Source organism: Pleurodeles waltl, chromosome 12 (assembly GCF_031143425.1).
Source record: "Pleurodeles waltl isolate 20211129_DDA chromosome 12, aPleWal1.hap1.20221129, whole genome shotgun sequence".
In the NCBI taxonomy this organism is placed as follows: domain Eukaryota; kingdom Metazoa; phylum Chordata; class Amphibia; order Caudata; family Salamandridae; genus Pleurodeles; species Pleurodeles waltl.
Window position 1 is genome coordinate 639991022 of NC_090451.1, and position 20182 is coordinate 640011203.

Consider the following 20182-nt stretch of genomic DNA (forward strand, 5'->3'; position numbering starts at 1 on the left):
TTTAAGCACTCTATTAACGAATGGGCCTTGATTAGCCAGTCGTCCAGATATGGGAACACATGTATTTGCTGCCTTCTTATGTGTGCAGCGACTACCGCTAGACATTTGGTAAAGACTCTTGGTGCGGTGGTTAATCCGAAAGGCAGTACCTTGAATTGGTAATGTATTCCTTTGAATACAAACCTTAGGTATTTCCTGTGCGATGGGTGTATTGGTATATGGAAATAAGCATCCTTGAGGTCTAAAGTTGCCATGTAGTCGTGTAGTTTTAGCAATGGTAATACTTCTTGTAGTGTGACCATGTGAAAGTGGTCTGATTTGATGAAAGTGTTCACTACTCTGAGGTCTAGGATTGTTCTCAGCGTTTTGTCTTTCTTTGGTATCAGAAAGTACAGTGAGTAAACTCCTGTGTTTATTTGTGTGTTTGGCACTAATTCGATTGCATTCTTTTGCAATAGTGCCTGCACTTCTATCTCCAGGAGATTGGAATGATGTTTTGTCAAATTCTGTGCTTTTGGTGGTATGTTTGGAGGGAATTGTAGAAATTCTATGCAATAACCATGTTGGATAATTGCTAGAACCCAAGTGTCTGTAGTGATTTCCTCCCATGCTTTGTAATAATGACTTATTCTTCCCCCCACTGGTGTTGTGTGGAGGGGGTGAGTGACATGTGAGTCACTGTTTAGTAGTAGGGGTTTTGGGGCTTTGAAATCTTCCTCTATTTCTAGGGAATTGCCCTCCTCTATATTGTCCCCGAAAACCTCCTCTATACTGTCCCTGGTAACTGGACGGTGTTGCTTGTGAGGTGCTGGCTTGTGTGCTCTGACCCCGAAACCCCCCTCTAAAGGGTGTTTTACGGAATGTGCTGTAATTCCCTCTGCTCTGCGGGGAGTAGAGTGCGCCCATGGCTTTGGCAGTGTCCGTGTCTTTTTTGAGTTTCTCAATCGCTGTGTCCACTTCTGGACCGAACAGTTCTTTTTCGTTAAAAGGCATATTGAGAACTGCTTGCTGAATCTCTGGTTTAAATCCAGACGTTCGGAGCCATGCATGCCTTCTGATAGTTACAGATGTATTAATTGTCCGTGCAGCTGTGTCTGCAGCGTCCATGGAGGAGCGGATCTGGTTGTTGGAAATGGTCTGTCCCTCCTCAACCACTTGTTTTGCCCTATTTTGTAGGTCCTTGGGCAGATGTTCAATGAGATGTTGCATCTCATCCCAATGGGCCCTGTCATAGCGCGCAAGTAGTGCCTGGGAGTTCGCGATGCGCCACTGGTTTGCAGCTTGTGGTGCGACTCTCTTACCAGCTGCATCGAACTTGCGGCTTTCTTTATCTGGCGGTGGTGCATCTCCAGATGTGTGGGAGTTGGCCCTTTTCCTAGCTGCTCCTACAACGACAGTCTGGTGGCAGCTGTGTAGTGATGAAAACCGGGTCTGTAGGAGGCGCCTTATACTTTTTTTCCACCCTTGGTGTGATTGCCCTACTTTTGACCGGCTCCTTAAAGATTTCTTTTGCGTGCCGGAGCATACCAGGTAGCATAGGCAGGCTTTGGTATGAGCTGTGGGTGGAGGAGAGTGTGTTGAATAAAAAATCATCCTCGACCTGTTCTGAGTGGAGGCTTACATTGTGAAATTGTGCTGCTCTAGCCACCACTTGAGAATACGCGGTGCTGTCCTCTGGTGGAGATGGCTTCGTAGGGTATGCCTCCGGACTGTTATCTGACACTGGGGAGTCGTATAGGTCCCATGCGTCTTGATCTTGGTCACCCTGGCTCATGGTGGTGTGAGCAGGGGAGTGTGATGGAGTTTGTGCTGGTGAGACGTTAATCACGGGCGGAGGAGAGGGTGGTGGGGTAACTCTTTTCACCACTTTTGGTTGTGGTGTCTGTTCAGTTTGGAACTCCAACCTTCTCTTTCTTCTAATAGGGGGAAGGGTGCTTATTTTTCCTGTCCCCTGCTGTATGAAAATACGCTTTTGCGTATGGTCCACATCAGTTGATTGTAGCTCTTCCTCAAACCTATGCTTTTGCATTTGGGAGGTTAGCGAGTGCTCTTCTGTATAAGAGCCTGAAGCTGGGTCGGTTGCAGTTTGTTTCGGGTCCGAAACTTTGTCTGCGTCCTTTTTCGGCTCCGAGGTGACTTTTTTCTTTTCGGGGCCGAAACCTGTCGGCGCCGATCTTCTTCGGGACCGCTGTCTCGGCGTCGAGCCGTGTCTACACCGGCATCTCGGTGTCGATGCTGGTCTCCAGCACTTTCTCGGTCCCGAGAAGGCTGCGTGCCGGTGTCTCGACCGGAGTCGGACGATCTCGGCACTGTTTGGGCCTTTTTCGGTGCCGACGGTCGGTCACCGAATTTATGGGTGGAGCCATGGCCTGGTGGCAGTGGCGTCCCCTGGGCCTTGTAAATCTTCCTCTGAGTGGTTTTCGACGTCTTACTCACGGTTTGTGTATCGTCGAATCCTTCGGAGTCTGAGTCCTGGATCGAGAAGGTACCTTCCTCTTCTTGTTCCTCGAACTCTCGGTGGGCTGTCGGCGCGGACGCCATCTGAAGTCTTCTGGCTCGACGGTCTCGGAGTGTTTTTCGGGACCGGAACGCACGACAGGCCTCGCAGGTGTCTTCACTGTGCTCAGGTGACAGGCACAGGTTGCAGACCAAGTGTTGGTCTGTATAGGGGTATTTATTGTGGCATTTGGGGCAGAAACGGAACGGGGTCCGTTCCATCGGCGTTCTTCAGCACGCGGTCGGGCCGACCAGGCCCCGACGGGGGATCGAAAAACTACCCCGAAGGGCACCGGAGCTCTTCGATCCTTCGACGCGGTGTTGAATCTGACTACGCCGATCCCAAACGCAACAATACCGACGAAAATCTTCAGAAATTAGCTATCTTTCCGTTCCGAAACTCGGAGCGACAGGAACACGTCCGAACCCGATGGCAGAAAAAAAACAATCGAAGATGGAGTCGACGCCCATGCGCAATGGAGACAAAAGGAGGAGTCACTCGGTCCCGTGACTCGAAAGACTTCTTCGAAGAAAAACAACTTGTAACACTCCGGCCCAACACCAGATGGCGAGCTATTGCAAAACATGCGTATCTACAGCGACAGATGCCATCGAACAAAGAGTTTCCACCCGCTGGCCCAACAGGAAATAGCCCACAACATTGATGCCGGCTCATAATTGAGCCAGCAGCAATGTTGCCGTGCGTAGGGTGCACTAGCACATGTTGCACTTTTCACTATCTGCAATGCAAACAGTGAAAAGCGTGATGGGCTGGCCATGGGGGGCCCTGCCCATGCCAAGTGCCTGCCCCCTGCACCCCGTCTCACCAGCCTTTACATGGCGGTGCTACCACCATGTAAAAGCTGGTGGAGAGGGGACTCTTAATCCCCAGGGCAATGCTGCTTGCAGCGCTACCCTGGCGGCTCAGGACCACCAGCACCGCCAGCCCCTCCAGTGGAGGAAAAGTGGTGGTGCTGGCGGTCCGACCATGGTCCAACCGCCACAGTCGGAACTGTGGATGTCAGATGGTCACATTGGTGGCGGTCCAACCCCCAGCATGGCCCTGTCGCTCTAATGAGGGGCTAGATCTTCAATGTAGGCTAAGGATAAGATCTTAAAGATTTTGCATCCGCACAAGCAGCAATAAATTCAGGTCTCTTTGGATCTTGCATCTTACCTGCCTTTCTGTTCTTCTCCAGGCAAATGAGTAACAAACAGAACAAAGTATCTGATACATTAGGGTCTTAAATGAAGACAGAACTGTACAGAGAAAGCTCCTCTATTTTTCTACTTTATTGATGTTCAGATGGAACGAGGTCCGAAAAAACACACACGGTCGTCGGACCAACATCATAGTGCTATGTCCATTACCCAAAACTAATTTGCTTAAAAACAAAAACAATAAACATATATATCTTAAGCGGTTATCATGTGCAAAAAATGTTAACTGAACAAAGCAGTAAAGAGCGTGCTATCCATGAAAAACTATTTCAGCAAGTTATTCCTAGGCATATTTTAGGATCAGATCTGTAGCTCAGCCATACTATTCAGAACCTTTTCTTTCATCACTGAAAGATACTTTATGAGCGCTGCTCCTTCTAGAGAAAAGCCATGTCGTTCCTCAAGGTGAACAAGATATCTGCAGTGCGGGTGTTATGGAACTATACAGAAAAAGGCAATTTATGGACAGGAAATAATGTTTACACACACACACATTATATATATATGCTCTCAGTTAAATATCAGATATTTCTCTGTGAGATACATTTTTCCAGAATTTTGCACAAAGGCTTTTAGGACCTCCATAAGAATTAATAAAGATCCCATGATTAGTGACAGCTGCAGTGTCCCATTTACAAATGACCAATTACTAGTTCCTTTCCATCTATAGTCTCCTTTGCATCCTGATTTCTGCAATCCAGATTTCCCTGGGCACATCTCTTCTATGTACACCTCCTGGTGCTCGAGAAGATCCCAGTGAAAAAGTGTTGCACATGGTCAGAAGGAACAAGGAATGTCCTTCTCGCCAGTGGTAGAGTTGGTGTAAGTTATGCAGTGTTTGCTTGAAATGGAGAAGGAGAAAGACCCAAAACAGTGGTTCTCAGAGTGCCACTGCATCCCCACGCTTACACAATTACATTGGCACATGCAGTGAAAGTGAGCATTATCTTGTGCATAAAGTAATTAACCACAATGGAACTTCAGAAAACAGCATCTTCAGTTGAATTCACACACATTTATATCAAAGCTCCAAGTCCCCAAAGGATAGGAAGCACTGCACTCAGCTTGCCCCAATCAGGCTACTGTAGCAAATGAATGTATCAATACATACTAGTATGTCAGCTGCAGTGCTTCCTGACTAAGCTTCTGAGCTTTATACTAAGGACAACAAAAATCGTTTTGTGGGCAGGCCACAGTCCACAGTTAGGATCGTAAACAGCGAACACTTACTTCATTTTGTGAGCCTCATCACAGCTGGCCTGGACGTGCTGCAGAGCCTGCAGGATTGGGGTCTGGCTGAAAACTGCGAGGAAAAGACAAGAAATGGTTTTACAACAAATTCACTGAAATGTTCACCTTTAACGGGAGGGGCAGCTCTACAGACAATTCCAAGAGCTCTTTAGAGAGGGCAGTGCTACCGAGGGAAATGGAAGGCTGTGCTTTGCCTTGTTTTTCCCCAAAGCAATGGCGAGAAGAATTCATTTAACCAGAAAATGAAAGGTTACTTGTCTGAAATATGTGTTCTCCACCTGCAATGGGGAAGGATGCAGCGTAAGCAATCCTGGCTTTGGTGAGGTACCCGACTTGCTAGACTACGTCAGGATAAAAACACAGCATCTCTGTACTGGTCCGGCAACAAGCTGTCAGCCTCACTGTTGCCCTCTGGGCAAAGATACCGTTGACTGAGAATACAATGTCAGAGAATGGCGCGGCGGCTCCGGGATTACTTCCTAGACTGTCACCGCATCATAAAGGAAGCTGAAGGCTGCATATTCTTGTGCCACTTGCTGGGGTTCATACGCAGGAAGGATCTTTCTTCGATTTTTTTCCCGTTCTGAACAGATTTACATAGAAGTTGTACATGGGAGCAGAAGAGCTCATTCTGGTGAGCTTAAACTAAAAACAACCGGGCATCTCTCCCCCAAATGTCCTCGGTGGGCACCGGTGCTCATTTGAGGAATTGCTGGCACAGTGTTTAAGTACCAGACAAAACATGGACGTTGGACATTTGTTATAAATGTCACAGGGCGGCTTGAACCACTTATAGATGACAACCGGCCTCTACAAATGAGAGAGAAATGACAAAAAAATCCTCAAAACATGACTTAAGAAAGGAGAATAAAAAGGTCCTGAATTAATAGAGGGAGCTCCTGGTCCTTGTATGTTAGGAGTGGAAAAAGGAATAACTATCAGGGCGCAGGGTGGCACCTTAGATGGCTCCACTGTAGCCTTCCTCGGCCGGTGCCACTCTGGCTCCACTGGTGCTCCCTGGGTGCCACTGCTATAGAAAGGTTTCCAGATACAGTGAGGTGTCTGGGGTGATTCAGACATAAGAATCCACGGGAAGAGGGTCCACCAGGAAAACGTCTTAAAATGCAAAAAAACCCTTCACATTTAAAAGTGTACGGGATCCTAACTACAAACACGGAAAACAAAATCGACTGAGTGCATTGCTGAGCATTTTGGACAGCTCTTATATTGATTAAAAGAGCAGCGTCAACATTTTCTTTGGGGAAAAAGTGATGCCGATAAGCCCCGGTTTTTGTTTAAGGGAAATTTAAAATGGATAATCAAACAAATTTATTTTCCACTTCTAAATTTGAATTCTAATATCCATTACTTAAAACCCCCACAAAAGACTACCTTTAACAGGCATGGTTAGGTTTGTTTATAGACGTTTTTTAGATGCCTGTTTACAAAAGAGCTCTTGTGGACCGTACCAAAAACTTGCAGTACAGTGGGCTTAGAGCCTGCCCACTTCTTACCACGTGTTGGCTTTCTAGTCACTCAGTTGCTTGCTTTTTAATCAACAGCTTTCCTTCCTATGCATGCTCCTCCCCTGGAGCACATCTTCTTTACCATTCTATAAAACGTAGGACTTGTATCCTTCCAATGCGTACATTCATGGAAATACTTTATATCGCTTTAAGCACTTTATAAAAATTCGTGAGTTTTCTTGCTGTCCCCCTCGGTACGTTCATTCCTACCCTCAAATTTCCACCTCTTGTTGTTCTCGCCTCCACTCACCAAAAGCTTCCTCATTGCTTCACTTACCTGGCTCCTTTTGCTTCCACCACCACCCTCCGCATTACCCCACCTCGGGCTCCTCTGTTGCTCCCGCCCACGTTCCTTTGCTCCCATCCTACTGGCACTGACTTGTAAGTCACCCTCCTCCAGGTCACCTGCTGCTTTTGCACAAATGAAAATTATTATTTTTGTATTTAACATTATGAGTGGCATCATTCCAAAACTGCGCACGTTTGCCGGATACATAGATGATATATATATATATATATATAAAATTCACCAAAAGTATTCACTGCACTCCATGAAGTTCAATTAGTGCCTATTTATTGATGCCAAATTAACAACCACCAACGCGTTTCAACTCTCCTTGGGGAGTTGAAACGCGTTGGTGGTTGTTAATTTGGCATCAATAAATAGGCACTAATTGAACTTCATGGAGTGCAGTGAATACTTTTGGTGAATTATATTTTTCGAGATTGGTCCTCTCCGTCACGAGCACCGGCAGTGGAGTGCACCACCTAGCAACCTTTAGACCATCCTTGTTTGAATATATATATATATATATATATATATATATATATATATATATATATAGGTGTGTGTGTCTCATCATGAACACATGCATTGTAGAATGATGTGCAATCCAGCAGCATCATGACGTGTGTGCATTCCCACATTTGCGTTATTGTGCACTTCAGCATCAGCAAAAAACGTTTGCAAAAGCATTGCCAATAGGTTAAAAAAAAAAACTGTGCTCTATTGGCTTTGCTAATGCTTGTTTTTTTTTATGAAAGCATTATCAAAATGACCGTTTTAAAATGAGACCATGTTCTGGGATGCTACATGTAGATGAAAATACATCAATGCAACAGATTATCAAAAGAAAATCCAGTAATGGAGAAGAAAATCAATTACTTACTTGTAACTGCAGTTCGCTAGTATGGGTGTAAAAAGGGCTTCTCTGTCGAAGCTCATGTCTAGGATTTCTGTTTGGACTTCAGGTTGAAACCAGGTGGACTTCAACCACCCTTGCCACCTCAGAACTGCTGCTCCTAATAGCTGGCAGAACCCAGTAGATGAGATGTCCATCGCTCAGTCAATTATTTCTCCCCTTCCTGAAGGATATTCTCAATTTTCCTATCTTCTGGCACAAGACCCATCAGTGCCCAGATGTCTGTCCACATCTGCACATTGTACCTGCCCAATATGGCAAGGACACTCGCAGCACGTACTGTAATGGCAGACATTGATGAAAATCTCTTGCATAAGTTTTTTAGGCGTCTGCCTATCTAAACCGGAGAGGCTGAGACAAGTGTAGAAGGGTTTTTTGAACGGCATTGAGCCGGTAGTGCAATAACCGACTCTGCCTTTGGATGGCCACTAAATAGGATGGTGAATCTTCAGGGGCCTTGTACTTTTTGTCAATCCGAGGGAAAACAGTCACCACCATAGCTGGATTCTGCATTATTATTGTTGTGCCCTCCTGCCAGATGTAATCTGCTATGGGAACAGCATGCACAGTTTCTTGCGGGCTCCTTGAAGTTGTGTAAGAAACAGTCTGACTATTTGACGGTCATCTGAGTTGAAACCTATGTGCAGTCGTCTCCATAAGGTTGTGGAATCCTCCAATATCATAAGGAAGGGAATCTGTTGGTTGGGGGGGGCAGTAGAAATGGTGTAGGGATTAGGTAATCGTCCCTTTCCTGTTGTGAGTGATCATCACAAATCTCCTTTCTCCTGACTGTCATCAGACGAAGACAGATCTTCTCTTGGGGGAGCCGCAATGTTGGATTCCGGGGTCATCCTGGGTGTCATCAGTGGTGGTATAGGCTCTAGAGTTTATTGCAACTGAGGCGGAAGTGGAGAAGTAAACTGCTCAGGAGATGGTCAAGCATGTTTAGGAAACCTTATTTGGTAGTCCCTTAACATGCCCGGAGATAGGCACTTGTATGACATCTTCCAGGGGATGCGGCTGGTCACGTTGCTGATAGTGCTCCTCATGATGTCTGAGTCTGGTAGAATATCTGGGTGGTTGGTAATACTCCTCATAATATTGGGCTTCCTCCTCATCAAAGTCTTGGCACGTAACCCTTAGCTCTGAAGGCCTGTGCGCTGCTCCAAATGGTCTCTCATCCTCTGACTCTTCTAAAAGGTGGCTTGGAGAGAGTGGAGACACCTTGCAGGAAGAGATTTGCTCTGGACGGAGGAAAGTTCTTGATATTTTTATGATCGAGGGTGTTGTCGTCGACGCTGTGGTTGTTGAGGCCTTCATGGCTTTCAATGGTGCCTGAGTTTTCATGGACGAGGCAGTCATCAATGGGGCCCATTTTCAATGGTTGTCTCTGCGGAGCCTACTGTGGTTTAGTTGACGAGATCTTCGTCGACGGAATGTACGCTAATGCAAAACTGGAAGGTGTCGTAGTCATAGATGCCAATCATGTTAGTGTAGTGACCGTTTTCGTTGCCATCAATAGTGTTTATTGTTAATGGTTCAGATGTTGATCTTGAGGAATGAATTCCAAATTTTGTTAAAGGAGTAGAAAGCTCAGATTTACTGAGTTCTGATGAGATTTTTCCTTCTTTCTCCTTTTTAACCTGTTCTGTGCAGAGGACGTAGTGGTTACGTCCTTCGGCACAGTGCTGCTGTGCCGAAGACGTAACCATTACGTCCTCGGCACACAGCCCAGAGGGAGCGCTCTCGCTCCCTCTGTGTGCTTCCCCCCACCCCCCCAAAGGCAGGGATGGAAGGGGAAGCCCTTCCCCTTCCACCCCCCGTGACATCAGCGGGCGAGCGCGCGCTGTTTGTCACAGAGCCTCCCCCATCGCGATCGAAAGAGAAATGCTTTGCATTTCTCTTTCGATCACGTGGGGGAGGCCCGGAGAGGCTTCAAAGGGAAGGAAATGTATTTCCTTCCCTTTGAAGTCCCTCCAAGCGTTTCAAAAGCCGGATTGCTTGCAATCCGGCTTCTGAAACGCCCACTAGACACCAGGGATGTCTTTTTTTTGTGGAAATGGACATAAGGGAGCGACCCCTTGGCCAAGGGTCGCTCCCAGGGGGGCATTTTTTGGGAAGGCCTTTTCTGCCCCCCTTGGGGGCAGATTGGCCTATTATTAGGCCGATCTGCCCCCAGGGGGGGGCAGAAAGGGGGGGCCCCCAGAGGGGCACAAGGGATATTATTATTTTTTTCTTTTGTTTTTGTTTATGTTTTGGGTGTGGGGAGCGACCCCTTAGGCAAGGGTCACTCCCCTAGGGGGCAAATTATATTTAGGCCATTTCTGCCCCCCTTGGGGGCAGATTGGCCTATTTATATGAGGCCAATCTGCCCCCAAGGGGGAGAGAAACCACTAGGCACCAGGGATTTTTTGTTTTAGAGATGGGGAGCAACCCCTGGAGGGGAAAATTGTATTTAGGCCATTTCTGCCCCCAAGGGGGCAGAAACCACCAGGCACCGGGGATTTTTTTTTTTGCCACCAATGTCACGCAGGGAGAGCGACCCCGTAGGCAAGGTTCGCTCCCATGGAGGGGAAAATTGTATTTAGGCCAGGGGCAGATCGGCCGATTTTTGCTATGCCAATCTGCCCCCCGTAACCACTAGGCACTGGGGAGTTTTTTTTTTGGTGCCAATGTCACGCAGGGGGACTGACCCCGTAGGCAATAAATAAAAATTATTTTAGTCCATTTCTGCCCCCCCGGGGGCAGATCGGCCTATTGGTATTAGGCCGATCTGCCCCCAGGGGGGGCAGAAACCTCTAGGAGCCAGGGCAAATGTTTTTTTTTTTCCTGTCGCGGGCGCTAGGCCTACCCGCACAAGTGAGGTATCATTTTTATCAGGAGACTTGGGGGAATGCTGGGTGGAAGGAAATTTGTGGCTCCTCTCAGATTCCAGAACTTTCTGTCACCGAAATGTGAGGAAAACGTGTTTGTTTAGCCAAATTTTGAGGTTTGCAAAGGATTCTGGGTAGCAGAACCTGGTCAGAGCCCCACAAGTCACCCCATCTTGGATTCCCCTGGGTTTCTAGTTTTCAAAAAATGCGCTGGTTTGCTAGGTTTCCCCAGGTGCCGGCTGAGCTTGAGGCCAAAATCTACAGGTAGGCACTTTGCAAAAAACACCTCTGTTTTCTTTCAAAAAATGTGATGTGTCCATATTGCGTTTTGGGGCTTTTCCTGTCGCGGGCGCTAGGCCTACCCACACAAGTGAGGTATCATTTTTATCGGGAGACTTGGGGGAACATAGATTAACAAAATGAAAATGTCACTTACCCAGTGTACATCTGTTTGTGGCATCAGTCGCAGTAGATTCGCATGTTTTGCAATAGCTCGCCATCTGGTGTTGGGCCGGAGTGTTACAAGTTGTTTTTCTTCGAAGAAGTCTTTCGAGTCACGGGACCGAGTGACTCCTCCTTTTGTCTCCATTGCGCATGGGCGTCGACTCCATCTTCGATTGTTTTTCCCCGCAGAGGGTGAGGTAGGAGTTGAATTGTAGTAATAGTGCCCATGCAATGGAGTGACTAAGTATGCACTTATTTAAGGTTGAGATGATACATATATAAATAATTGAAGGTAACTTCCAAACTGCTACAGGCTCCCGGGGAGGCGGATGGGCACATGCGAATCTACTGCGACTGATGCCACGAACAGATGTACACTGGGTAAGTGACATTTTCAGTTCGATGGCATCTGTCGCTGTAGATACGCATGTTTTGCATAGACTAGTAAGCAGTTATCTCCCCAAAAGCGGTGGATCAGCCTGTAGGAGTGGAAGTAGTCTGAAATAATGTTCTTAATACGGCTTGACCTACTGTGGCTTGTTGTGCGGATAACACGTCTACACAGTAGTGCTTGGTGAATGTGTGAGGCGTAGACCATGTGGCTGCCTTACATATTTCTTGCATTGGGATGTTTCCTAGAAAGGCCATGGTAGCACCCTTCTTTCTGGTTGAGTGTGCCCTTGGTGTAATGGGCAGCTGTCGTTTAGCTTTAAGGTAGCAGATTTGGATGCATTTAACTATCCATCTGGCTATACCTTGTTTTGATATTGGGTTTCCTGCATGAGGTTTTTGAAATGCAATAAATAGCTGTTTAGTCTTTCTGATGTTTTTTGTTCTGTCAATGTAATACATCAATGCTCTTTTGACATCTAATGTATGTAGTGCCCTTTCAGCTACGGTATCTGGCTGTGGAAAGAACACTGGAAGTTCCACTGTTTGATTTAGATGGAACGGTGAAATAACCTTTGGCAAAAATTTAGGATTGGTCCTTAGGACGACCTTATTCTTGTGTAGTTGTATAAAAGGTTCCTGTATTGTAAACGCCTGAATCTCGCTTACTCTTCTTAGGGAAGTAATGGCGATGAGAAATGCCACCTTCCAGGTTAGGAACTGTATGTCGCAGGAGTGCATGGGTTCAAAAGGTGGACCCATAAGTCTAGTTAGGACAACATTTAGGTTCCATGAAGGAACAGGTGGTGTTCTTGGTGGTATAATTCTCCTAAGGCCCTCCATGAATGCTTTAATGACTGGTATCTTATATAGGGAAGTTGAATAGGTAGTCTGCAGGTATGCAGATATTGCTGCAACGTATATTTTAATGGAGGAGAAAGCCAGGTTAGATTTTTGTAAGTGAAGCAAGTAACCCACTACATGTTCTGGAGTTGTGTGTAATGGTTGTATTTGATTAATATGGCACTAGCAAACAAACCTTTTCCATTTACTTGCATAGCAGTGCCTGGTGGATGGCCTTCTGGCTTGTTTTATGACTTCCATACATTCTTGGGTAAGTTGTAAGTGCCCGAATTCTAGGATTTCAGGAGCCAGATTGCTAGATTCAGCGATGCTGGATCTGGGTGTCTGATCTTTTGGTTGTGCTGTGTCAACAGATCTGGCCTGTTGGGCAATTTGATGCAGGGTACTACTGATAGGTCTAGCAGCGTTGTGTACCAGGGTTGCCTTGCCCAAGTTGGTGCTATCAATATGAGTTTGAGTTTGTTTTGACTGAGTTTGTTTACCAGGTAAGGAAGGAGAGGGAGAGAAGGAAAAGCGTAAGCAAATATCCCTGACCAGTTCATCCATAGGGCATTGCCTTGGGACTGTTTGTGTGGGTATCTGGATGCGAAGTTTTGGCATTTTGCGTTCTCCCTTGTCGCAAACAAGTCTATCTGAGGTGTTCCCCAGAGTGTGAAATAAGTGTTCAGAATTTGGGGGTGAATTTCCCATTCGTGGACCTGTTGGTGATCTCGAGAGAGATGGTCTGCGAGTTGATTTTGGATCCCTGGTATAAATTGTGCTATTAGGCGAATTTGGTTGTGAATTGCCCAACGCCAAATCTTTTGTGCTAGCAGGCTTAACTGCGTGGAGTGCGTCCCCCCTTGCTTGTTTAGATAATACATTGTTGTCATGTTGTCTGTTTTGACGAGAATGTATTTGTGAACTATTATTGGTTGGAAAGCTTTTAGTGCTTGAAAAACTGCTAGAAGTTCTAGGTGATTTATATGCAGTTTTGTTTGATGTATGTTCCATTGTCCTTGTATGCTGTGTTGATCGAGGTGTGCTCCCCACCCTGTCATGGAAGCATCTGTTGTTATTACGTATTGTGGCACTGGGTCTTGGAAAGGCCGCCCTTTGTTTAAATTTATGTTGTTCCACCATAGAAGCGAGAGGTAAGTTTGGCGGTCTGTTAACACCAGATCTAAAAGGTGACCCTGTGCTTGTGACCATTGTGATGCTAGGCACTGTTGTAAGGGCCTCATGTGCAGTCTTGCGTTTGGGACAATGGCTATGCATGAAGACATCATGCCTAGGAGTTGTAGTACCATCTTTGCGTGTATCCTTTGTGTTGGATACATGCGTTGTATGATGGTGTTGAAATTTCGAATTCTTTGTGGACTTGGAGTGGCTACTCCTTTTGATGTGTCTATTATGGCTCCCAGGTATTGTTGTACCTTGGGCGGCAGAATTTTGGATTTTGTGAAATTGACGGTGAACCCTAGTTTGAAGAGGGTTTGTATGATATGATTTGTGTGATTTGAGCACTGTATTAACTAATGGGCCTTGATTAGCCAGTCGTCTAGATATGGGAACACATGTATTTGCTGCCTTCTTATGTGAGCAGCGACTACCGCTAGACATTTGGTAAAGACTCTTGGTGCGGTTGTTAATCCGAAAGGCAGTACCTTGAATTGGTAATGTATTCGCTTGAATACAAACCTTAGGTATTTCCTGTGTGATGGGTGTATTGGTATATGGAAATAAGCATCCTTGAGGTCTAAAGTTGCCATGTAGTCGTGTAGTTTTAGCAATGGCAATACTTCTTGTAGTGTGACCATGTGAAAGTGGTCTGATTTGATGAAAGTGTTCACTACTCTGAGGTCTAGGATTGGTCTCAGCGTTTTGTCCTTCTTTGGTATCAGAAAGTACAGTGAGTAAACTCCTGTGTTTATTTGTGTGTTTGGCACTAATTCGATTGCATTCTTTTGCAATAGTGCCTGCACTTCTATCTCCAGGAGATTGGAATGGTGTGCTGTCAAATTTTGTGCTTTTGGTGGTATGTTTGGAGGGAATTGTAGAAATTCTATGCAATAACCATGTTGGATAATTGCTAGAACCCAAGTGTCTGTAGTGATTTCCTCCCATGCTTTGTAATAATGACTTATTCTTCCCCCCACTGGTGTTGTGTGGAGGGGGTGAGTGACATGTGAGTCACTGTTTAGTAGTAGGGGTTTTGGGGCTCTGAAATCTTCCTCTATTTCTAGGGAATTGCCCTCCTCTATATTGTCCCCTAAAACCTCCTCTATACTGTCCCTGGTAACTGGACGGTGTTGCTTGTGAGGTGCTGGCTTGTGTGCTCTGACCCCGAAACCCCCCTCGAAAGGGTGTTTTACGGAATGTGCTGTAATTCCCTCTGCTCTGCGGGGAGTAGAGTGCGCCCATGGCTTTGGCAGTGTCCGTATCTTTTTTGAGTTTTCAATCGCTGTGTCCACTTCTGGACCGAACAGTTCTTTTTCATTAAAAGGCATATTGAGAACTGCTTGTTGAATCTCTGGTTTAAATCCAGACGTTCGGAGCCATGCATGCCTTCTGATAGTTACAGATGTATTAATTGTCCGTGCAGCTGTATCTGCAGCGTCCATGGAGGAGCGGATCTGGTTGTTGGAAATGGTCTGTCCCTCCTCAACCACTTGTTTTGCCCTATTTTGTAAGTCCTTGGGCAGATGTTCAATGATATGTTGCATCTCGTCCCAGTGGGCTCTGTCATAGCGCGCAAGTAGTGCCTGGGAGTTCGCGATGCGCCACTGGTTTGCAGCTTGTGCTGCGACTCTTTTACCAGCTGCATCGAACTTGCGGCTTTCTTTATCTGGGGGTGGTGCATCTCCAGATGTGTGAGAGTTGGCCCTTTTCCTAGCTGCTCCTACAACGACAGAGTCTGGTGGCAGCTGTGTAGTGATGAAAACCGGGTCTGTAGGAGGCGCCTTGTACTTTTTTTCCACCCTTGGTGTGATTGCCCTACTTTTGACCGGCTCCTTAAAGATTTCTTTCGCGTGCCGGAGCATACCAGGGAGCATAGGCAGGCTTTGGTATGAGCTGTGGGTGGAGGAGAGTGTGTTGAATAAAAAATCATCCTCGACCTGTTCTGAGTGGAGGCTTACGTTGTGAAATTGTGCTGCTCTAGCCACCACTTGAGAATACGCGGTGCTGTCTTCTGGTGGAGATGGCTTCGTAGGGTATGCCTCCGGACTGTTATCTGACACTGGGGCGTCGTATAGGTCCCATGCGTCTTGATCTTGGTCACCCTGGCTTATGGTGGTGTGAGCTGGGGAGTGTGATGGAGTTCGTGCTGGTGAGACGTTAATCACGGGCGGAGGAGAGGGTGGTGGGGTAACTCTTTTCACCACTTTTGGTTGTGGTGTCTGTTCAGTTTGGAACTCCAACCTTCTCTTTCTTCTAATGGGGGGAAGGGTGCTTATTTTTCCTGTCCCCTGCTGTATGAAGATACGCTTTTGCGTATGGTCCACATCAGTTGATTGTAGCTCTTCCTCAAACCTATGCTTTTGCATTTGGGAGGTTAGCGAGTGCTCTTCTGTATAAGAGCCTGAAGCTGGGTCGCTTGCAGTTTGTTTCGGCACCGAAACCCTGTCTGCGTGTTTTTTCGGCTCCGAGGTGACTTTTTTCTTTTTCGGGGCCGAAACCTCTCGGCGTCGATCTTCTTTGGTGCCGCTGTCTCGGCGTCGAGCCGTGTCCACACCGGCATCTCGGTGTCGAGGCTTGTCTCCAGCACTTTCTCGGTCCCGAGAAGGCTGCGTGCCGGTGTCTCGACCGGAGTCGGACGATCTCGGCACTGTTTGGGCCTTTTTCGGTGCCGACGGTCGGTCACCGAATTTATGGGTGGAGCCATGGCCTGATGGCAGTGGCGTCCCCTGGGCCTTGTAAATCTTCTTCTGTGTGGTTTTCGACGTCTTACTCACGGTTTGTGTATCGTCGAATCCTTCGGAGTCCGAATCTTGGATCGAGAAGGTACCTTCCTCTTCCTGCTCCTCGAACTCTCGGTGGGCTGTCGGCGCGGACGCCATCTGAAGTCTTCTGGCTCGACGGTCTCGGAGTGTCTTTCGGGACCGGAACGCACGACAGGCCTCACAGGTGTCTTCACTGTGCTCAGGTGACAGGCACAGGTTACAGACCAAGTGTTGGTCTGTATAGGGGTATTTATTGTGGCATTTGGGGCAGAAACGGAACGGGGTCCGTTCCATCGGCGTTCTTCAGCACGCGGTCGGGCCGACCAGGCCCCGACGGGGGATCGAAAAACTCTTCGATCTTCGATGCGGTGTTGAATCTAAGTACGCCGATCCCGAACGCAACAATACCGACGAAAATCTTCCGAAATTAGCTAATTTTCCGTTCCGAAACTCGGAGCGACAGGAACACGTCCGAACCCGATGGCGGAAAAAAAACAATCGAAGATGGAGTCGACGCCCATGCGCAATGGAGACAAAAGGAGGAGTCACTCGGTCCCGTGACTCGAAAGACTTCTTCGAAGAAAAACAACTTGTAACACTCCGGCCCAACACCAGATGGCGAGCTATTGCAAAACATGCATATCTACAGCGACAGATGCCATCGAACAATAAAAAAACAGACTTCTTAAAATACCAGAATGAAAATAACCGAGCAGAGCTCAGGGAGACTCCCTTCAAACAATATGTGGTAGAAAATCCGAGGGACTGGAGCCTCTGTGATGATTGTTCTAAAGGTTGCTGTCGCCTGATTGGCTGGACTTTTGGTCCTTTTTTGTGAATAAGCTGTTAAAGTGAATGTCCTTTAACACGGATTTCTATCTAGGTAGTCTATGCTGCTATTTAATGGTAGCATGGGACTCCCACTTCGATGACAGGGAATGATTCAAGCATGTGAATCTGTGAAAGATCCAATACGGGAGAAGCAGCTTCTTCTACTACTTGAATAGTTTAGAGACTCACATGCTTTGAATCCACTGTAAACCAGTCATTGCCTAGCAAAGTGGATAAAAGAGATATCACTGGAAGATTGTTTTAAGCAGAACCCTACCCACTTGACTCTTAGGTCTACCATCTATCCAGGCAACAGTGCTTTGAAATTATTTGCAGCATCTTTCAAGTTGCTGCCTTGCAAATCTCCTGGTGATATGCATTTGTATGAATGGGAGAAGTGAATGCCAACCTTACAGTCAAATAGCTATGGTGTCTCATGCAGTTATCTGTTCCCTTTCTGACAACCTAATAGAGGTTATGACCCATCAGCTTCTGGATATCTAGTATGGTTGGATCCTTGATGGAAAGACTTAGCAGTAACTGATCAGATTTATCTTCTGTCCTGCCAACATATCTCAGAACCTATTAACAGTCGAAGTGTGCAGGATTCTGTATGTAAGGTTTCTTGATCTGCAGAGAAAGCTGGCAGGGATGCATTATAATTAATAAAATGTGTTGCTACCAAGGGGACAAACTCATGATGTGTTGAAAAACACTGAACATTTCAAACCAAGTAAATGCTTAAATACTGATGGTCCAACAATTTAAAAAACAGACACTTTGAGGTTGAATGAAAATGTCACTTACCCAGTGTACATCTGTTCGTGGCATCAGTCGCAGTAGATTCGCATGTTCTGCAATAGCTCGCCATCTGGTGTTGGGCCGGAGTGTTACAAGTTGTTTTTCTTCGAAGAAGTCTTTCGAGTCACGGGACCGAGTGACTCCTCCTTTTGTCTCCATTGCGCATGGGCGTGGACTCCATCTTCGATTGTTTTTCCCCGCAGAGGGTGAGGTAGGAGTTGAATTGTAGTAATAGTGCCCATGCAATGGAGTGACTAAGTATGCACGTATTTAAGGTTGAGATGATACATATATAAATAATTGAAGGTAACTTCCAAACTGCTACAGGCTCCCGGGGAGGCGGGTGGGCACATGCGAATCTACTGCGACTGATGCCACGAACAGATGTACACTGGGTAAGTGACATTTTCAGTTCGATGGCATCTGTCGCTGTAGATACGCATGTTCTGCATAGACTAGTAAGCAGTTATTTCCCCAAAAGCGGTGGATCAGCCTGTAGGAGTGGAAGTAGTCTGAAATAATGTCCTTAATACGGCTTGACCTACTGTGGCTTGTTGTGCGGATAACACGTCTACACAGTAGTGCTTGGTGAATGTGTGAGGCGTAGACCATGTGGCTGCCTTACATATTTCTTGCATTGGGATGTTTCCTAGAAAGGCCATGGTAGCACCTTTCTTTCTGGTTGAGTGTGCCCTTGGTGTAATGGGCAGCTGTCGTTTAGCTTTAAGGTAGCAGATTTGGATGCATTTAACTATCCATCTGGCTATACCTTGTTTTGAAATTGGGTTTCCTGCATGAGGTTTTTGAAATGCAATAAAGAGTTGTTTAGTCTTTCTGATGTTTTTTGTTCTGTCAATGTAATACATCAATGCTCTTTTGACATCTAATGTATGTAGTGCCCTTTCAGCTACGGTATCTGGTTGTGGAAAGAACACTGGAAGTTCCACTGTTTGATTTAGATGGAACAGTGAAATAACCTTTGGCAAAAATTTAGGATTGGTCCTTAGGACGACTTTATTTTTGTGTAGTTGTATAAAAGGTTCCTGTATAGTAAACGCCTGAATCTCGCTTACTCTTCTCAGGGAAGTAATGGCGATGAGAAATGCCACCTTCCAGGTTAGGAACTGTATGTCGCAGGAGTGCATGGGTTCAAAAGGTGGACCCATAAGTCTAGTTAGGACAACATTTAGGTTCCATGAAGGAACAGGTAGTGTTCTTGGTGGTATAATTCTCCTAAGGCCTTCCATGAATGCTTTAATGACTGGTATTTTATATAGGGAAGTTGAATAGGTAGTCTGCAGGTATGCAGATATTGCTGCAAGGTGAATCTTAATGGAAGAGAAAGCTAGGTTAGATTTTTGTAAGTGAAGCAAGTAACCCACTACATGTTCTGGAGTTGTGTGTAATGGTTGTATTTGATTAATATGGCAGTAGCAAACAAACCTCTTCCATTTACTTGCATAGCAGTGCCTGGTGGATGGCCTTCTTGCTTGTTTTATGACTTCCATACATTCTTGGGTAAGTTGTAAGTGCCCGAATTCTAGGATTTCAGGAGCCAGATTGCTAGATTCAGCGATGCTGGATCTGGGTGTCTGATCTTTTGGTTGTGCTGTGTCAACAGATCTGGCCTGTTGGGCAATTTGATGCAGGGTACCACTGATAGGTCTAGCAGCGTTGTGTACCAGGGTTGCCTTGCCCAAGTTGGTGCTATCAATATGAGTTTGAGTTTGCTTTGACTGAGTTTGTTTACCAGGTAAGGAAGGAGAGGGAGAGGAGGAAAAGCGTAAGCAAATATCCCTGACCAGTTCATCCATAGGGCATTGCCTTGGGATTGTTTGTGTGGGTATCTGGATGCGAAGTTTTGGCATTTTGCGTTCTCCCTTGTCGCAAACAAGTCTATCTGAGGTGTTCCCCAGAGTTTGAAATAAGTGTTCAGAATTTGGGGGTGAATTTCCCATTCGTGGACCTGTTGGTGATCTCGAGAGAGATTGTCTGCGAGTTGATTTTGTATCCCTGGTATAAACTGTGCAATTAGGCGAATTTGGTTGTGAATTGCCCAATGCCAATTTTTTGTGCTAGCAGGCTTAACTGCGTGGAGTGCGTCCCCCCCTGCTTGTTTAGATAACACATTGTTGTCATGTTGTCTGTTTTGACGAGAATGTATTTGTGAACTATTATTGGTTGGAAAGCTTTTAGTGCTTGAAAAACTGCTAGAAGTTCTAGGTGATTGATATGCAGTTTTGTTTGATGTACGTTCCATTGTCCTTGTATGCTGTGTTGATCGAGGTGTGCTCCCCACCCTGTCATGGAAGCATCTGTTGTTATTACGTATTGTGGCACTGGGTCTTGGAAAGGCCGCC

General features: G+C 46.2%; 1 protein-coding gene across 1 annotated transcript in view; it reads right to left on the reverse strand.

Moving 5' to 3' along the window:
* Positions 1-20182, reverse strand: part of INTS3 (integrator complex subunit 3) — a 383756-nt gene that overhangs the window by 23233 nt on the left and 340341 nt on the right. Inside the window, exon 28 of the mRNA XM_069218194.1 lies at positions 4948-5020. Coding sequence (XP_069074295.1) covers positions 4948-5020 — 73 coding nt within the window. The remainder of the gene's footprint in view (positions 1-4947; positions 5021-20182) is intronic.